This window comes from Ambystoma mexicanum, chromosome 14, assembly GCF_040938575.1.
Source record: "Ambystoma mexicanum isolate Mex_15411 chromosome 14, UKY_AmexF1_1, whole genome shotgun sequence".
NCBI classification, from domain to species: domain Eukaryota; kingdom Metazoa; phylum Chordata; class Amphibia; order Caudata; family Ambystomatidae; genus Ambystoma; species Ambystoma mexicanum.
In genome coordinates, this window is record NC_090940.1 from 88,550,130 (window position 1) to 88,570,647 (window position 20,518).

General features: G+C 44.7%; 1 protein-coding gene across 7 annotated transcripts in view; it reads left to right on the forward strand.

Moving 5' to 3' along the window:
• RYR3 (ryanodine receptor 3) overlaps positions 1-20,518 on the forward strand; it is a 1,751,462-nt gene that overhangs the window by 1,543,817 nt on the left and 187,127 nt on the right. For all 7 annotated transcript variants that reach the window (XM_069638568.1, XM_069638566.1, XM_069638573.1 and 4 more), the window contains one exon: positions 15,658-15,716. In XM_069638568.1, coding sequence (XP_069494669.1) covers positions 15,658-15,716 — 59 coding nt within the window. The remainder of the gene's footprint in view (positions 1-15,657; positions 15,717-20,518) is intronic.

The following is a 20,518-nucleotide window of genomic DNA, read 5'->3' on the forward strand; positions in this document are numbered from 1 at the left end:
TATATATGATGTCTGACGTCCCGTCCAGAGCCGACGATCGAGCACCCACCAAGACGGATCAATGATCGATGGCCAAGTTGAGGTCCACTACGCCCCCTGTCAAAAACAAATTTGAAGCAGTGGGGCTGGATGAGGATATCAAATAAATGCAAATAAATAAATAAATATCTATTAGATGAGGAATCTGCAGGAGAAGAAACCATAGAAAGAAAATTACACTAAATCATTTCGCCTTTTACAATCTTTGCGAAGGACAAGGTGACTCTTAGAGTGCACCCTCGTTCCTTCCGAAGGTCGTCTCAGAGTTTCACCTCTCACAGTTTGTTTGCCAGCCTTCTATCCACTGCCCCATTTATCCAAGGAGGAACAAAGGCTGCATAGGCTCGACCCCAAGAGGGCTCTCCATTTTTACTTTTCCAGGACAAGCCAATTCAACCTAGAAGATCAGCTGTTCATTGGATACACAGGCCCGAAAACAGGCAAAGGAATAAAAAAGCAAACCATCTCTAGGTGGATTGTGCTTTGTGTTTCTGAATGCTACGCCACAGTGGGTAAGGAAATCCCTGAAGGCTTCAGGGAACACTCCACTATGGGTGTGGCAGCTACCTCTGCTCTCCAAAGAGGGTTACCTGAAAAGGACATCTGTCAGGCCGCAGCATGGTCTTCCATACACATGTTCGAAAAACACTACTGCCTTGACACAATATCCGCAAATGAGTCTCATTTCGACTGGGCTGTACTCCAACAAGTGGTGACATAATCACTATAGAGTTCACTCCTTACCTCATCCGTAATAGTCTTACTGCTGTGGGAGTCTATGTAAGATGAGGAAACTGTGGGAGGACACAATCCATAAGAAGAACAAATTACTTACCCAGGTAATATTCTTTCTACTGGATGTTCCTCTTACGGATTTCTCATCACCCTCCCAGCCTAACCCAAGGCAAAGGAGCTCCCTAATACGATTATACAATGATTCTCCTTTTATGCTTGAACAGTTGTTCTTGTCTCTAATCCCTAGCGCGGCTGTGCAAGGGGAAAGAAAAAGACAACTGAGGTCACGGGGGAACCGAGCATGCTATTTGTACCAGCATCAACGTCACGTCTGGTCACGAAGATGATGACACGACGACCATCGATGCCAGTATGCACAACGCTCCCTGCTGGGAAGAAGTTTCCGAGAGCTGCAAAGCAGTGGAATATATATCTAAGATGAGGAATCTGTGGGCGGATCATGCAATAGAAAGAACAATACTAGGGATAAGTAGGTTGTTCTTCTCTCTGATGCGTTCAGCAATTTGGGAATGCCCCACGTGGATCTCTTCACATTGCGAAAGAACAGCAAGTGCCAATGATATTTCTCCTGGAAGGGCAAAGGTTTCCTACCTCTGATTCACAGGCTTCGTCAGAAATGTTGCACCTCCAGGAGCTGGGAGATTCTCCTGGCCATTGGCGTACTGGTTTTCCGACCTGCTGCTTATGACACTTGCGCCACCTCTCCTTCTTCCAGCTCTCCTTCACTAATAAGATGGGAGGTTGTTAGACACCTACCCATAATCACTTAACATGGTGGTCTCTGACCTTTGGGTACATGGGACTTTTGGAGGATAACCTGCGTATTAGACAGTTGCTAGGAAGGATTCTACTCAGTTGATTTATAAGGGCAAGCGGCTCGGAATCGTTCACTGGATGTTGGAACAATCTCAGAATCTTCTGAAGGCCTTATTAGGTGATGATTTATCTTACCTTTCAAGCCTGGTTCATTCTGAAACACAGGTATGCTCCCGTAGAACGTCCATGGCTGCTTTTGGGGACTAACTCCCAAAACACGACATAATGGTTTCTTTATCTAATCTGGTCATTAAGGGCCACTTCTTAGAGATTTTGGATTTGTTTTCCACAGCACGCAAGCCTATTCTGACATGGGACTTAAATGTGGTATTGTCAGCCCAGGCGTACAAACTATTCAAACCTATGGCCTCTGCAGACCTCGGACAGGTGTCATGGAAAACTGTTTTTCTGTTTTCTGTCTACGGGATTAGAGAACTGAAGGCCTTTTCAGTGTCAGATCCTAATATTTGTTTTCAGGATGTTAAGGTGGGTCTACGGACTCGCTGTCCCTCCTTACAATGTGTTATCAGACTTCCACACGAATCAAGAATGTATATTACTGGTCTTTTTTAGTGATCCCTCCCCCAATCCGAAGTAGATCGGGTATTACGCTCTCTGGACGTTTGCAGGGTCTCGAGGCTCTGTCTATCTCTAGTGGACGGACACCTCCTAGATTTTCAGACAGACTCGTTGTTACTTGTGTGGGCAACCAACCAGGCTGACAAGCAGCAAAATAAATGATAAGGCGACGGATTGTGACCTGTGGCACACCTTGCCATGAATTGCAGGGTAAAGTTCTATCTGCGGGACTTTGGCACATTTTAAAAGAGCTAAAAGCAGAGCAGGAGCTATTCAGAGCCCGTGCCATGGGAGGCAATTTGCAAAGAAGCAACATGCCCCCCCCCCCCCCTTAACTTTCTGCAGTCAGACGCTGCAGAGCTGGCAGTCCTCAGGAACATTTTCGGAACAGTGTAGGTTCCACTTCAGTAGAGTAGAGCTTTGTACACTCCCGTAAGCATGTAAGACGGGGGCGCGGGGAGGGCGTAGAAGTAAGGAAATGTTCCCCGCCTGGAGGGAACTCCCATAGGAATGGAAGAAAGGGGACTTCAGAGTGAGTATGGTGATTCGCTTTTTGTTACTCTGCTACTATGCGCTTAGAGAGAGATGTGAACAAAAACCGCTCGTATGAAAACGACGGAATGCCCAAGTTCTCCCGACAATCCAGTGAGACAGACACACGCGCGCGCGCGAATACAGAGACACCTCCACACGTCTCTCCCCTGGATACCAGGGGCTGCTATTGAGTGGGAGCACCATTGCCCCCACGGAGCTCTACTGGCACGATTTAAGATTCTCCGAAGTCGGCAGCTGTTCCTATGATGAGGCAGGCAGCTGTGCTTTCTTCACTTTACTGTCTTCAAAGGAGACAGATTGTTTTGAAATGGTAATTTAAATAGCAATTATGAAGCACCTACAAATATCGTGTCACATAAAAGAAAGTTGAAATCCGAGTGGTGAATTGATAGCAGCGCAAATCCTAGGCTTAGAACTTGCAGATTGTAACCTGAACATTAGAGTGGTAGCAGATTGGTACAAAAATGAAAACATTACAAGTGTTGCATGATAATTCCGTGAATAGAATAGAATTAGCTGGGAAGTGTCTCCTATCGATCCTGCCGTTGACGTCACAGAAGATGACATCACTGTGTGGTATGGTACATGTGAAGGGCAGCAACCACCCAAAACCATCCAGGCACTGACATAACTCGGGAGAAATGTGGAACTTACTTTATGAGAACTACAATGTCAGGATCCCTTGCTCAGCACTTTCCCCCTTCCCTCTCCTCTGCACTTGCACGTTCTCAATGTCACTGGGCCTAGTAAGATCGTTGTTTTGTCCCCCCCTTGTTCCCCTCCCTTGCCTCGTCGCGCTCTGAAACACTTGTGTATGCGCGCAATACAAATGAAATATATCATATCATATCATATCAGTGGGGGGAAATACAAGTCTTCAATCCATGTGTGCACTCCACGTGATTAACAACCAACCCTAAACCTGGTGGCAGTGAACTGCAAAGTCTAGCTGCCTGTGCAGAGAACGAATGCCCACCACACTAAGCATATATGTATTTTGGAACAGTAAGTTATCTGGTAGTTGCTGATCTTAACGTTCTCCTGGGGTTATAGTGTACACATGGACTACTCAAGAATAGAGGACGCTGAGAGTAGTAAGTTGTGTGTGCTTTACACTGAATGTGTCTTTCGACCGGTAAAATCCACAGGGCAGTAGTGATCTGCTCTCTATGACCTACACAGAGAAATAATCTGCCAACCACATTTTGAGGGATTTGGAGCCTATTCAAAGCAAATTTGAGCAATCGCAAATAAACAGCGTTACATGAATCCAGCCGACTGGCGATAAAAGCGTTAACCAGCTGGACTTTGTGTGAAAAGGAAAAATAATCCCGAAATCTTTTGTTAATGGAGAAAAAGGCGCAGGAAGGCATTTATCTGTGAGTTCAAGGACAGCCGAGGATCTGACCACAATCCCAAATGCCTGACCTTTACTGATGGGGCCACTAGTTTTTAGACGACACGTTGGTCACTGAGGTTTCAAGAAATACTACTACTAGATTAAATATTAACTTGTGGGCCCTCAAGGAGTTGGAACAAAGAAAATTCCATGAACTTTAACTCTGATGACATCATAAGAAGTGACATCACTCAGTCTTTCACCCAGGTAAAATCACACATAGTGAATAAAGAATCACACAGCAGGTATAACACCAATAAATAACTTTAAAATCTTACAGAAGCCGATAAACTGAAGGCATCGGATTTACAAGAGGGATCATGAAGGTAGTAGTGTCAGTCCTGGTGACCTCTACGTGAAGCCCCTACCATCACTGACTTTTACCATAGAATGCCTGACCATCAGATCCTTGATGACTCCCCTGGAAAGTTGTGGTGCACAGAATTGCCTTTATTTCTGCACACCCATTGGTACTCGTGGCTCCTGAGATGGGCCCTCTGAAAACCTCACCAACTCAGGATCATAGGCCTGGCTCAGTCAGTGCAACTGCGATCCTTTGCAAGCCATGCATGACATCCAAGCATATGATTGTGAATCTTAGTGGTGTGCAGACTTCCTGCAAGTATTTTGCTTGACATAGCAGAAATGGGGTACCTCATGTGTCATTCACCCATTTTAAGTAATTTAAGACCTTTTGCCACTTACAACTTGGAGCACCAATACAAGTGTGATGCTAATAGTAAAACAGTTGATACTTCTAAATACCATCTGTTTAACCACTCTGCCTGAATATAGGTTTTTAAACCTATACCTCACCTGGAGCTTTTACCTCACTGAAACGCAGGCGTTTTTTCCTCCCCTTGGGCCAGACTTTGGGCCTCATTATAAGTGGGGCAGTCTAGAAATAAGGGTGCTGGTCGCACCGTACCAGCACCCTTTCTGGACCAAAACATTAAACTCTGCGGGTGGGTGCCGTTGCGCCCGGACGCAAGGTCTGCCGCCGCAGTGTTTTCTCGGAAGTACAGGCACCTTTAGCAACAGTTCCTGTGCTTCCGTGTCCCCATTCGCATCGAGTCCTACGGGACAGAATGTGGCAGTTCAAGGTTAAGTTCAGAACAGCAAGTGATAGATAGTGCAGGTGGGGAGACTGTAGGGTTGCAGATACAGTCCCAAGTGCAGAGTTGCCAGAAGGCAGTGCAGGTGTGCAACTGGGAGGGCAGGGACCTGGGTCCATGGTCCAGAGGGTGGCCAGGTAACCAGTGCAGTATCAGACAGGAGATTAGCAGGGGAGAGGAAGAGAGAAGGCAGTAGCAAAGAGGAAAGTCTTGAGTTCCTTCCGGAACCTAAGGTGGTTCTGCTCAAGTTTCAGAGAGGCAGGGAGGCTGTATCAGAGGAAGGCGCCCGCTGAAGAGAGAGATCTGCCTCCAGTTTGCTGCTTGGAAAAGCGCCTGATCCTCAAGGAGTTGGAGGTGGAGGAGCGAAGGGCTCGAGTAGGAAGATACTTCAGGAGAGAAAGCTGGAGCTATTTTGGTCCCAGGCCCCAGAAGGCCATGTGGACAATGCAAAGGGTCTTGAATATGATCCTTGCTGCCACTGGGAGCCAATGGAGGGATTTTAGTGCTGGAGAGATACGATCCCTGGGTTTGAAGCCAAGAAAAAGTCTCTCAGTCCTGTTCTGGAGGAGTTGAAGAGGACAAAGGGTAGACGCAGGCAGATTTAAGAAGAGGCTATTACAGTAGTCTAGCCTAGAGTGAACCAGAGCTCTAGAAGCAGTGAGCTTCTGAAGGTGAGGAAAGGGAGAGTACCTCTGGGGAGGGTCAGTTGGTAGTTTGACTTTTTGGAGACTTCAGAGTGTGGAATCGAAAATAACCCTGAGGTTCTTACCCTCGCAGGTGGGAGCAGGAGGACGGCCAAGGGAGGCCAGCCAGAGGGTGAGGGGAAAGAGGGGTGTAGGTGTGCCAATGAGGAGGATCTCTCTTGCTGGCATTCAGGCAGAGATGGTTGGCGCACACCAATCTTGGATTGCAGTGAGGCAATCTGGGATGAGAGAAGAGGAAGAGGAGGACATGGGGAGCCTAAAAGCGAGCTGGGTGTCATCCGCAGAGCCCTGGAAGTTGGAGCAGAAATTAGCAATGCAGTGGGCGAGTGGTGCCAGGCATTGGTTGAACAACCAGGGAGAAAGGTTAGACCCCTGGGGAACACTGCAGGTGGAGAGAGATAGAGGAGAGGAAGGACCCAAGTTGAACCTGGGAGGGTCGGTCAGAGAGGAAAGAAGTTAACCAGGCAAGAGCCTGATTGGTGATACCCAGATTATCACGGAGCCGTTTGAGCAGGATGGCATGGTTAACCATATCAAAGGCAAGGGAGAGATAAAGTAGGATGAGGACAGAAAGGTGATTAGCATCAAGGTTAGGGAGCAGGTCTTCACAGATGTTCAGGAGAGCGGTTTCCATGCTTCTGGCTGCTCTGAAGCCAGACTTATGGTCATGGAGACAACCAACAGATTCAGTGTGAAGGTTAAACTGGGAGATGGCCAGCTTTTCCAGGAGTTTGCCCAGGAAAGGAGTGACAGAGATCGGGTGATAGTTAGCCCGAAGGGCGGGGTTTGCTGAGGGCTTCTTGAGGTGAGGGTGCATGAGAGAGTGCTTCAGAGGGGAGGGGAAGGTGTCGGAGGCAAAGCAGTGGTAGCAGAAGTCAGCCAAGGCTGGGGTGAGGGTGTCAATGTGATATTTGACGGTTTTGGAAGAACAGGGAAGAACCTGCTTAGATGAGGTTTTCATAGATCACACTTGTCTAGAAACCTTGTCGGGGGAGAAGAGAGGAAAGGCGAAGAAGGTAGGGGGGTGGCCGCAGGGGGTCCAACGGGAGATGAGAGTGTGGGGGGAGAAGCAGGAGAGGCCGAGAGGGTAGACAAGATGTCCTGAGTTTTAAAGACGAAGTGAGAAGCCAGGGCCGTACAGAGGGCCTGGGAAGGGACAGGAGAGGTAGAGACTGTGGAAAGATTGGCCAGCTCCTTGTAGATTTGAAAGGATTCAGCCGAGTTATTAGATGCCACAGAAATGCCGGCTTGGATGAGAGCTCTCTTCGTGGTGAGGACAGAGAATCGGTATTGCTTTTGCAGCAGGCAACAGACTAGTTTGTCAGAGGGTGTACAAGATGCCAGCCATTTCCTCTCAGCCACCCTCCACTTGCGTGCATTGCATTGCAATCTTGTAGAGCATGGGAAAATGACCAAAGAACTGACTTAGATGTATGAACTCTGGAAAGCCACCTTCCCTCCTTTGAACTCAAAATATTTGTTTCTCGTCCACTACATTGCAACACCTATGATCCGAAACCTAAAAAAGGCAGAAAAGGAAAGGTTAGGAAAAAGAAAATGGGGATGCAGGGAACACCTCATGTTAAGCAAAAATTAAAACTCAAAACAAGCATAAGCTAATGAAAAGGCTGACTTTTGGAATTCAACCTTTTCACTCCAAAATGTAAAATATTGAAAGTTGGCATTGAGGAGGTTGACTTTAAGCACACTCTGTATAGCGACTCTGTTTTTAAAGACAACCTTTGGACAAGAAACCTTCTGCACTGTGTATATCAATCTAGTGAGTCATCTTCCCAAGGTTTTGGGGGCAGGGGAGCACAAATGGACAACAAATAATGTTAAACCCTAGAAATAGTTGAGTATGTACACTGTCTTATGTAAGGAAGGCATGGTATCAACAGTAAGACAGACACAAGTGACCACAGTTCAAGGGTGTTTATTGAACTTCAAAAAGGGCTTGACACATACCCTTCATACACTGTTCTCTTCCGTTTTCATTATACAATGTTGCTGCTTGCAACCTTGGCTTCAACACAGACTGGTTTGGTATCAGTCTCCCCAACTCACCAGCTGTGCTGATTTCACTGGTGCTACTTTGTTGTAGGAGCCAAGGACTGCACCACAGCGGCAAACAATTCTCTGCGCCTTGACTATCGACGCGGGAGACCCCCGGGTACCTCCGACACACAATACAGGATTCTTCAGCCCTGATTCCATGTCTTACTTTTTCTATGCTCAAAGGTTCACGAACGTAACGGTTTTGCATTGAAAAGGTCAAGGGCACTTGCGTCTTTCACCTTGTATTAAACTGCCATCTTGGACCTGCTGCTTTCTCATGTGCTTTGCCTTGCTCAGAGTATGCTTTCGTGCTCTGCCTTTTTTCTGTGTGGGGCAGTGTGATGGAAGTCAGGTGTGTGTAATGATCAGTAATTGCCTGACCCTGCCTGACCATTGTTTTGGGACATGTCAGGGACACGGCTCGGGTTTCAGTACGTTTTCTCTCACAATGAGTAGTCCTTAAGAAGGTGAAAAGTGAAATACTGGCCTACTCGCTAAGCTGGAACATTATAGAAACTTAGAGATTAGGTCAAATGTAGCTCAAGTCCAAAATACTATATAAATAGGTATTTTTTAAAAATAAATTAAGTTGTCAACTTAATTTATAAAAATAAATACCTACTTACATAGTATTTTGGACTTGAGCTACATTTGACCTAATCTCTAAGTTTCTATTAAGTTCCAGCTGAGCGCGTAGGCCAGTCTTTCACTTTTCACGTTTCAATTTGCCTGGGTTTCTCTGGGTGCACCCCTTTGACTGTGGCCTCACAGCCGGCTGTTTTTCCATATTACATTATCTATAGCGCACACTCAAGGGTCCTACCGATACCTACCTAATTTTGTCCTTCAGAAGGTGTTTGTGTTGAGAAAGGGGGGAGGGTTGAGTTCCTAAGTATACTACATGGTAGGATGGGAAAAAGGGTTACAAGAAATGTGACACTGCATCTTGCCATCCGGTGTCCTACTGTCCTACTTCCACTCCCTGAAGACACCTCACCCAGGTGATCCTCCCACACTGGTCAACCCCCAGGAACTGGATCCAAAAGCAATGGCCGTGTCCTGGCCACCTGAGTGACAGATCCCCGGGGGCTAGCAGTTGAGACATCTTCAGGTTTCTCACATTCCCTTGCACTATGCGATGTAGCTGCATCTGTTTCACAAGTGAACCGAGAAAGGAAATCCATGTTCCCTTAGTGTTTGCCTTTTTGGTGCTCCACAGTGAAACAGTAGGGTTGCAGGCCTAAGAACCTTCGCATGACTCGAGGGTTAGAATCTTTCCGTTGGCTTATACAAACTAGTGGAGAATGATCTGTGACGAGTGCGAATTTCCTTCCTAGGAGGTAATATCTAAGGCGAGTAATGGCCCACTTGATGGCAAGGGCCTCTAATTCCAGCACATAGTAATTTGTTTCACGTGGGAAAAGTTTGCGACTAGTAAATAAGATAGGATGTTCCAATCCATCGCAAATTTGTGACAAGACTGCTCCTAGCCCTGTAAGGGAAGCGTCTGTAATAAAACCTCTTTCTAGAAATCTTCTACCTTTAGGATTGGGTTCTGGCACAGGGTTTGTTTAAGGTTGGTGTAACATACATCGTCCTCGTCAGTCCAAAGAATTTTCTGGGGTTCGGCGTTCTTTAACTTGTCTGTCAGTCTAGCTGTCCTGTTTGAGAAGTTAGGGATAAACCTACGGTAATAACCAATTAAACCTAAGAATGCTCTGAGGGCCCTTTTTGTTTTAGGCGTAGGGGTATCTAGGACGGTCTTCACTTTCTCACGTTGAGGTTGGGCACTAACATTCCCTACAATGAAGCAAAGGTATTTCATGGCTGATTGGGCCAGCCTGCATTTGAATGGATTGGCAATTAGGCTGGCTTCTCTGAGGGCTCTTATAATAGTAAAGAGATAGAAAAGATGCTCTTGCCAGGTTTTACTACAAATGACTATATCGTCAATATAAGCTCCACAGAAATCAGAGTAGGGCTGTAACATTCTGTCCATAAGTCGTCGGAAAGTGGTGTGGTCCCGTGTAAGTTAAAAGGGAGGACTTTGAACTGGGACAGTCGCAGGGGCGTCAAGAAAGCAGTCTTTTCCTTATCAGGTCCATGCACTGGGATGTGCCAGTACCCCTTGGTTAAGTCTAGGGTTGATAGAAAGGTGGCGTTTCTGAGTTTATCAATCAAGTCGTCGATGCGTGGCATGGGATAGGCATCGAAATCGAAGGTGGCATTAACTTAGTGGAAGTCTAAGCGAAACCTCCAGGAATTATCAGGTTTTGTGACCAATACTATAGGGGAGGACCATGGGCTTGAAGAGGGTTTGATAATGTTTGCTCTTAACATTTTATTTACTTCCTTAACCACTATCTGTTTATGGGCTACCAGGAGTCTATATGGTTTCAGATGGACTAATTTTCTTTTGGGTGTTCTAATATAGTGATAAGTCAGGAAATGCTATAACTAGATCTTTTAAATCTTCTTCTTGTTGTTTAGATAGCTCTTGTGGAATTAATTCAAAGGCATCTATTTCTTCTAGTACCAAGCAGGATAGTATTGTGGCATTGGCCGCAGAAGGATTTTTCTTCCACTCTTTTAAGAGATTTACGTGGTATAGATGGGTCTTTTGTTTTATGTCAGGTTGTGCTACCTTATAAGTACAGGTTCCTGTTTGTTCCAATATTTCATATGCCCCATGCCACTTAGAGACAAGTTTGCTTTCTGAAGTAGGCAAGAGGACCAATACTTTTTGTCTTATGGAAAACGATCTTAGATTTACTTTTTGTCATAGGTGGACATTTGTCGTGCTTGGGCTTTTTCCATATGAGTATAGACTAGTTTCATATGCTCTCGCTATCTGGTAGCAGTTTGCGAAAGGGGAATGGGTGCCACTTCTCTTTCGTTCCAGGTCTCTCAGAGCATGTTGAGGACATCTCTAGGTTCTCTACCACAAAGTAGTTCAAAAGGAGAGAATCCAGTGGATGCCTGCGTGGTTTTCCTTACTGCAAATAGTGCCCATGGAATCCAACGGTCCCAGTCCTTTCCGTCCTTATCTACCAACTTTCTCAGGATCATTTTTGAGTGTTTTGTTGAATCTTTCTACCAATCTGTCTGTTTGGGGATGGTAAATTGAAGTTCTTATGGTGGTGATATGGTGCAGTTCCTTAACATTACCCATGAGCTTGCTCATGAAATTGGATCCTTGATCCATCAGGATTTCCTTAGGAAAACCAACTCTGAAGGAATATGGTAATAGGTGTTTTAAAATCTGTTGGGTGGTGTTGTTCCGCATGGGGAACACCTCGGGGTATCTGGTCGCGTAATTGACAATCACAAGGAAATATTTCTTACCCAGTCTAGAGGTTTCCAAAGGTCCAATGATATCTATCCTGATCCTTGAGAAAGGAACTTCTATTATTGGTAAGGATTCAGAGGGGCAGGCAAGGGAATGTGAGTACTGGGTTTCTTACATATCTCACATGTCTGAGTAAAGTTTTATATATCAGCATGGATACCTGGCCAGTAAACCCTCCCACTAATATGGGCCTGGGTCTTAGATTGTCCTAATTGTCCCCCTGTCAGATGAAAATGGGCAATCTTTAGTACGATCTTCCAGTGGGTTTTGGGGATTACTAACTGAGTTTTACTTAGGCCTTCTGTGGATGTTTCCTTTATATACAGCAATCCTTGTTTTAGGAAGAAAAAAAAGACTTCCCTTCTCTACTCCCTCCCCTTTGGCAATTGCTAGTAAGAATGCCTCAGTGAGGGCTGGATCATTTCACTGGGCGAAGGCTAGGTCGGGAAAGATTGTAAGTTCTTCTTCCCTTTTATCTTCAGTCATAGAAGGTTCTTCAGCTTCCCCAAAGCCTAAGGTACCTCTCTCAGTATCTTCCAGTTCACTCTCTCTAAAATGAGGAAATGGAGCCTTTTCAAGAATTCCCTATGCAATTTTGTCCACACAATGTACTTCAAATGGAATTTCATCATGGTTCTGTAAGGGAACCTTCATGTCTCCCCGGAAGTGGGGATCTATGACGCCTTCTAGAACGTCTAGACTGAACCAATCATATGTAACACCCAGGAGGGGGTATCAAAATGAAGTCTATGGGAATCATTGCCCTTTTCCCTGGAGGGATAGTAGCTTCTCTGCTGCTACAGATATCAAAGCCTATTGATTCTTTTGTGGCAACAGAGGGTTTTAGGCTCTGTGACTAAGCTTCTGGAATTTTAGGGTTCCCCAGTTTGTTTCAATTGAGTCACATCCCACTTCTGACACCACATTTAAGGAAGGCATGGTATCAACATTAAGACAGACACAAGTGACCACAGTTCAAGGGTGTTTATTGAACTTCAAAAATGCCTTTTTAATCCTAAATCTACAGATGGGAGCAAGCTATGACCATCAAATAATAATAACACAGTCCTAGTGGTGTCTTGTCAAAATGAAAGGGCCTATACTAATAAACCTATTGCCAATCCTTACCTCTAAATACAAAAAGTGTGGGAAAGAGTGTTACGAAAATGAAAGAAGTGTTCACAGAATGATATGTCAGGATGTTCAGGCTTTTGGCCTCCCTTAACCCCTTTTTCAGCACGGGACAATGTGGTTGACTCAAGCTTAGCACAGTGTGTGGGTTCTCTAACATGAGGATGCAGTTCAATCCTTAGCATCAGGGCCTTCTGTGCCTGAGTCTCTTTGCCTTTCAAAGTCTCTTCATTCAGAGGGCTTGATGCCAAAAATAAATGATAAGTTCTTTTCCTCTTTCAGATCTTCACAATAACTCAATCTCTATGGTAGTTCACGATTCACCCAGGTTCTCCCTCAGCCGGACTCAGATCCCTTTTAACACAATTAGTCTGCCTCTGCTGGGTTCAGACCAATTTCAGTTCCAAATGTAACTCTTGACACAAGTTTTCTTTAACCAAAGCTTTTAGCTGATCTCCCTCCACCGGGTTTGTACCAACTTCATCTACTTTCTTTATATTCTTACTATCAAAGACTTTTGAATGTGCACAGGGTTTGGCTTGACCCATTGAAGGACCACTTCGATTTCACAACTCCTTTTCACATTTAACATTTGTCACCTTTCAGTTGGATACCTAACAGAGACTTTCCACTGAGCGCCTGTTTGGTGCCGGACCACTCTGTCTACGGTATTGTTTCTTGGCTTCAAAGTTCAATCACTCATCCGCTGGTTAATTATGTTCACGTCACTTGTCACATACACTTCATAAACTGTTCTCTTCAGTTTTCACTATAAAATGTTGCCACTTGCAACCTTGACTTAAACACAGACCAGTTTGGTATCAGTCTCCCCAACTCACCGGCTGTGCTGACTTTGCTGGCGCTGCTTTGTTGTAGGAGCCATGGACAGTACCACGGCAGCAAACGATTCTCCCCACCTTGACAGTCGACCCAGGAGAGCCTCAGGTACCTCTGACACACAATGGAGGATTCTTCAGCCTTCATTCCTGGTCTTACATTTCCTATACTCGAAGGTTCATGACATTAACGGTTTTGCATTGAAAAGGCCAAGGGCACTTCCCTCCTTGCAATCCTCTTCGGTCTTGCCGTCTTTCACCTTGAATTAAACTGCCATCTTGGGGCTGCTGCTTCCTTGTGTGCTTTGCATTGCACAGAGTGTACCTTCGTGCTCCGCCTTTTATCCGTGTGGGGAAGTGTGATGGAAGTCAGGTGTGTGTAATGATCAGTAATTGCCTGACCCTTCCTGACCATTGTATTGGGACAGACCCTTCTCTGCACATTTTTCCAAAAAACTGAAGAAACAGCAGCAAAGGACAACTTATTTGGGTAATGCATTGTTTTATTTTAAATGAGATAAGAATGATCCACTTACTAATGTGTTGACCTATGGTTTAGGAAATATCACTTTTACTTGCATTTGTTATAGGGTTAATTTGTGCATCCAAAGACAATAGTCAGTGTCCTTGGTAACGATTTGGAGATGCAAATCTATCTTTGAATGATACATAATCCAGACACGCTTCGCTCAAACTAAATGAATGTTTATTGATTTCGTCAATAAATAAGCGAACGTGTACAATAAGTATTCCCATTGGATTTGTTTTCTCCTTGTCTTTTTCCTCCATTTCTTCCTTGTCGCCTTCTGTGGAGACCTACGGGTCTTCACACTCATTTTAACACTGGGCCTTTGCACCTTTTGAGAATTCACCACTGTACCTAATCTCTTTTTACTAGCTGATAACCTCAGTATCTCTTCCCATTAGGAGAAGCATATCTAAAATCTGAGATATGATATGTTGGGCACTGAAGTTTAAGTTTTGGCTTATTTATTTTTACTCTGTCCTTTTGAAATTTCATGCATCATTGTTTTCATTACTTTTTGACTTTATAGCATGAATTAATAGTAAAACAATATTTTGTTCAAACATTTCACATTGGTCTGTGTGCTTCTTCTGTCACCAAAATAAGTCAACTTGACTAGAGCTCTGTTTAAATTACTGGTTGATCCAAAATAATGTAACCGTCCAGGTATCAACCCTAGGCAGCAGCATTTGTTTTCTTGTTCGAGTATTGTATTGGGACATGCCAGGTATACGACTCAGGTGTTAGTCCATTTTCTCTCAAAATTAGCTGTCCATGAGAAAGTGTTTGTGTTGGAAAAGGAGGGGGCGGATTGAGTTCCTAAGTATCCTGCCCAGTAGGATGGGGCAAAGGTGTTACAAAGAAGGGGATACCGCACCTCGCCATCCGTTGTCCCACTTACACTCCCCGAAGACCCCTCACGCACTGGTCCACCCCCAGGAACTGGATCCAAAAGCGATGGCTGTGTCCTGACCACCTTGATGACAGATCCCTGTGGACTAGCGGGTGAGACACCTTCAGGTTTCTCAAACTTACTATCCCCTCACCGAATGAATGTCACAGGGTCCTTCTCACCCCAACAGAGCCAGCATAAATGAACAATCTAGCCTTTGGATCTGTGGGTCACAACCTCAGTAAGAAGCAGCCAGAGTGAGTGATCAATGGTGGGAATGAGTAGAGTGATTGAGCCTATCCGGCATAAGCACCATCATGGCACTCAATCTTGAACTGCAACCTGTACTGGCGAATTGGAAGGTCTAATGTATACCAAGCTGGACCCAAAAGTGAAATAGTTGGATAGCCTATTGGGAAATTGGTTGAATTCACACAAAAACATTATGTCTGAAAGGCAGTAAGGGAGTGAAAAGAGTCAGTCTCATGTCAGTGTGCCAGATTCTACGCAGACCCTACCAGTCCAGCATGGAGGTCAGCCTGATAAAAATCGTCATGGTTTCCCAATGGCACACTCCACCTTTTTGAAGAAGGCGTTTTCATGGCAGTGTGGTGCGGATTATGTCGAGTAGAGCTGAGCACTGCATGCAACCAATCAGAAAGACACCTTGACTAAACTCGCCTTAGGAAGAATTCTTGAAAAGGGCTTTGTTGTATCACTCTCAGAAATCGTGCTCAAGCTAATTATTTTAGCCGCAGAGCAGCTTTTAATCTGCATGATGAGAGGAGCAGGCACTGAGTACAAGTGCCAGAGAATGGGGAATAGCTAAATGATTCCCTTTAAAAATATTGAAATCAAAAAGGATCGCTTTTTAAAGGACGATTGTTATCTTCTGTTTGCAGGCTGCCGCGGCAGAAAAAGGACATGAAGACGACGGCAAACAGGAATCGGAGAAGGCTGAGTAAGTAACTTTTTTACACTTGTGCAAATTGTTCTCTGAGAATCTTTTGAAATGTTGTCCTCCATCACCCACACACTGCATGGCGCGTGAAGACTACTAAACTCATTTCACATGACACTCCAAACACTACTTGCCAAGGCCTGTATCCAGACCCATTTAGATAGATGTAAACGACTTCTATTTGTATAGCATCACCAATTCGTGCTGAGCCCTTTTTGGACTAATATGCTGTTTCACTGAACCTTTATAAGTGGCAAGATGGTACTATGCTACTTCTTCACGAATGTGGAGACTTTGGCTTCTTCAGGCCCTGGACATGCCTTGTTCATTCACCCCAGCTTGGTGGCCTTCCCACCGCTAGGATGTTTTCATTTACCACCAGGGACTGGACGTTGTCTGGAGAGGTGAAGCAACAGTGCTTCATTGGTGTGCCTACCCTGAGGGATTCCATGGTAAACATTACGGCCATCTTTGAAAAACCCATGGGGAACCCACCAACAGCCGTGGTTTGTCAATGATCATAAAAACACTGTAGGCACATCTTTCCTTCTCCCGTCCCCACACTGCTACATGTAATAACCTTGCTTCCAACTGTAACATACATCTGTCACTAATAGGAAGGCATTCAAAATAACGATATTCGATATTCAATTTAACATCGATCAACGCTCTTGCTAAATCTGCTGCAAAAACCTTCACCTTAATCAACATCCCAAAAACCAAAATCATGTGTCTTGGAGGAGTTTCCAGGTGCTGATCAGAGGGGGTCAAAACATTGGGGGATTGCTGGAAATCTACTGTGTCAGCATCATACCAAGCTTAATGTATGGTCTGTCAGTGCTACCATACAGACATGTAAGATGGCTTGATAAGATTGAAGGGCAAATCCTACGCTCATTAATAAACCTCCCTTCGTCTGTTACTGTTGAAACATTAAGAATGGAATTTGGGCTTTTTTCCCCTCATTTCAATGTGGTATTTACAGCATACAATGATTAACCTCAAGTTAGCTTTATCGAACTAACTTCAAACAAATTGATGAGTATAATAGTTAAGAAACCTTTGACTGGTAACAATAGTTGTAATATTTTTGAATGAACTCTAATTCTTAACCTTTCACCTTCTTCCCGCAGAAGCCCATGGTATCCCAAGCTCTGGGTCTCTCTAGCTTGGACTATTGTAACAGCCTCTTTCTAAATCCACCCGCCTCTACTCTCTGCCCTCTGCAACTAATCCAGAACAGGACTGCAAGACTTGTACTTGGCCTCAAGCCCTGGGATCGTATCTCTCCAGCTCTGAAATCTCTCCATTGGCTCCCAGTGGATGCAAGGATTAAATTCAAAACCCTCTGCATTGTCCACAAGGCTTTCTGGGACCTGGGTCCAAAATACCTTCAGCTATCCCTGTGCAAATACCTCCCCTCTCGAGCTCTTCGCTCCTCTACCTCCAACGCCCTCAGGGTCAGTCGTTTTTCAAAGAAACGAGCTAGAGGTAGATCTCTGTCTTCGGCTGGGGCCTCCCTCTGGAACAGCCTCCCTGCCACTCTAAAACTTGAGGAGAACCATCTCCGGTTCCAGAAGCACCTCAAGACCATCCTCTTTTCTTCTGTCTTCGCTCCCCCTCTCTCCGGCTGATCTGTTCTCTCTTGGCACTGTGCACCTGGCCACCCTCTGTCCTCCGGGCCCAATTATCTGCTCACCCTGCCACCCTCCCGCACTGCCTCCGGGCCACCCCTTGCACTGGGGTATGTATCTGTACCGATACAGCCCCCCCCTTTCTTCCTGCACTTATCAGACTTACCCTGTCTGCTGCCTTAAACCTAGCACTTGCAAATTGCTGGCTGCACTACTACTGTTTGTTGCCTTTATTATTTATTTATTGTTATTTATATTTTTCTCCCCTGCTTCGCACTTTCCACTTCTCCCCCCTTCCATGCACTTTTCCCCTCCCCCTCTCCCATGCACTTGCGTGTTCTCAATGTCACTGGGCCTAGTAAGATCGCTGTTTTGTTCTCCCCTGTTCCCCTCCCTTGCCTTGTCGCGCTCTGAAACACTTGTGTACGAGCGCAATAGAAATAAAATATCAATATCAATATCAATGCAGGAGACTAAAATTCAATATTTAACATTTCTGGAAATACCAATTGAAACTGTGCTGATTGCTCAAAATATAAAAGCAATTCTGAAGACCAAGTTGAAGAAACTGGATACAGTAAACAATATTGAAAAATGATCTCTGAAAAAGAGCTATAGCGAATACCCGCACCATAGTTTCACACTAAATACCCCCCAAACATACTTAATCAAACTTTGCTCCATTGACTTAAAGCGCTTTATTTTATCTTTGTGCCTAAATATTCTTCCTACAATGGAGTATATTGGGGCTTGGTCAAAAATCCCATTAGAAGAGCAAGTATGTCGTCTCTGTAGGAGCAAAATAGAAACAAGTCATCATATATTATGCGCCTGCGGTTCACTAAATGTTCAACATGTCAGGGGTTATGGCAACATTGTCAAGCAAATTGAGCAGATTGAAACAGATCAACTCTGGAGCACACTTTTGCCCATTCCATCGTAATTACCACAGCTGCCTATAACATCTGGAAGGAATCCCTAAAATTATTTAATGCTTCTCCAGTGCCTCGCATAGGTTTATAACTAATTTCCATGGAATGATGTTTTCATATTGACTAGTAGAGTTTTATATTTAATGAATTAGATATTATTTTATTAAAATGAATTGTAAATGGTAAAACATGTTTAATCTCTTTATAATTTATCTATGCAGGAAATTAATTGTGAGCTGTATTTTAAAAATAGCTTTTTGATTACTTTTAAGATTGTATTTGAAAAGGTGCTTAAGGTTTGTATTATAACCAAACGTACAATAAAGAGGGAAAGAAAAAACGATATGTTAGGATCACATATGGAGGGAATCTTCATTTCTTAATCTTCAATCGAAAACTAACTTTTGATATTTACTAGTAGATCTGGGTTGAAACCATTTTGATTATCATTCTAGATCTAAACAGATTCCAAGTTGGGTACAAAAAAATCAACAGTTAATAAAATGTGTTATAATGGATTAGCTTAACAAGGCAACTATGGACTAGGATCCCGACTCAAAAGCACTGTGGTATTAGGAGTCCTCTAAACATTATGTAGCAATTTAAATATATGTATTTTAATTTCGTATTCATGAAGTGCTTTAAATCATGCTACGTATATTTAGTAAGTAGTTAATAACAATGTAGCAGGTTTAAACTTACTTTACGTATATTGAAGCATTAATGTTTGTAGATATGGGGCCTCATTACGACCCAGGCGGTAAGTTACCGCCTGGGCCGTGACTTTACCACCATGGCGTAAACTACGTTTACGCCATGGTGGTAGGCGGACTTACCGCCCCATTCCAACCTTGGCGGGGCGGTAAATCCCCATTTTCCCATTTTCCCTTCCCCATTCCCATTTTTCCCCATAGGGCATAATGGGAGTGGGGAAGGCGTTAATTACGCCACCGTAAATTACGGTGGCGTAATTAACTCCATGGTCCCTTAGCGCCATGGATTTTAACACCTGCTAAAAGCAGGTGTTAAATCCGCCATGGCGCTAAGGGACCTCGTACTCAGGCGGTAAGGGTCGGCGCTGTTTACGCCGCCGTAAAACCCTTACCGCCTGAGTCGTAATGAGGCCCATGGTATTGTTCCTTGGAGTACAAAAGACATGACTAACGAAAACTCTGTTTTTGCGACCTATAATAAATTATGGTTATTCGTGGAACAGACATGTGGTCCGGGCAACATATGTGGGGAATCCTGACATGCTACAATGAACATAATATCTGTATAATGTCTATTGTCTGCCTGGGACCCATATAGCTGCATGCCTCATGTTCAGATTGTCAGACTCCATTTGCCATCTGTTTCCTGAAGAGGAACCTTTGAGACTCATACATGAGAAGGGTGAGATCTGGTACCTGTTTTACTTCAGGCAGGGCTGAGTTTCTGATTCTGGGGGCATTTCCAGAAACAGGATAATTCACCATATGTGAGTTCCTGGATGTCAGGATCAGCCAGTGCACGAATCCTTTGCTGCTGGGAAGGGCCCTGGTCCCAACTCTAATGAACAGTGGCAGGCCCTACACCATTGCAAGTCTGCCCCTTTCCACCATGGGCTTTGCAAGGGCCACAAGGCTTAACATCCCCATTAATCTGCTGACTGAGACTTGGGGGGCAGAAAGTCCTCACTCCATCTGTGGTTCAAAAGGGGTTAAACACCTGGTATGTGTCACATGCCGCTTGGCATTCAGAAAGTCAATGGCCCCTCTTCGTTTTGTGTGGGTTCAAAAATCTCACTGAAACTTGCTGGACAATTGCAAATCCTATTTCCCTACACATTTTGCCTTAGCCATTCATTGCCTCTTTGTCAATCTTAGCTACGCTAAGTCCTAAAATCAAGGGCTCAAGAAACACCTGGTTATATAGGCAAGTGTTGAATATTTTATAAATAGTCACAGTATAGTAGAGGTTTGCAGGAATCCAATGTAGGATGATGATTCAAGACCTTAAAGATTCAAGTCAGACACTTGCACTGTAGGCCCCAGAGTCATTTTTTTCCCGGCGCCCGCCAATGGGCAATTACCGGAGCATTACAGCCCCGGCGGACCCGGTAGTTTCCCATTGCTGGGCGCCGGAAAAATTACTCCCCATTCCCATTTAGGTCGGTAGCACTGGCACCATTTAGAATGGTGCCAGTGGTACCGTCAAGGTCTGTGAGCGGGTGCGGTTCGCCCGCGAGGTCCGA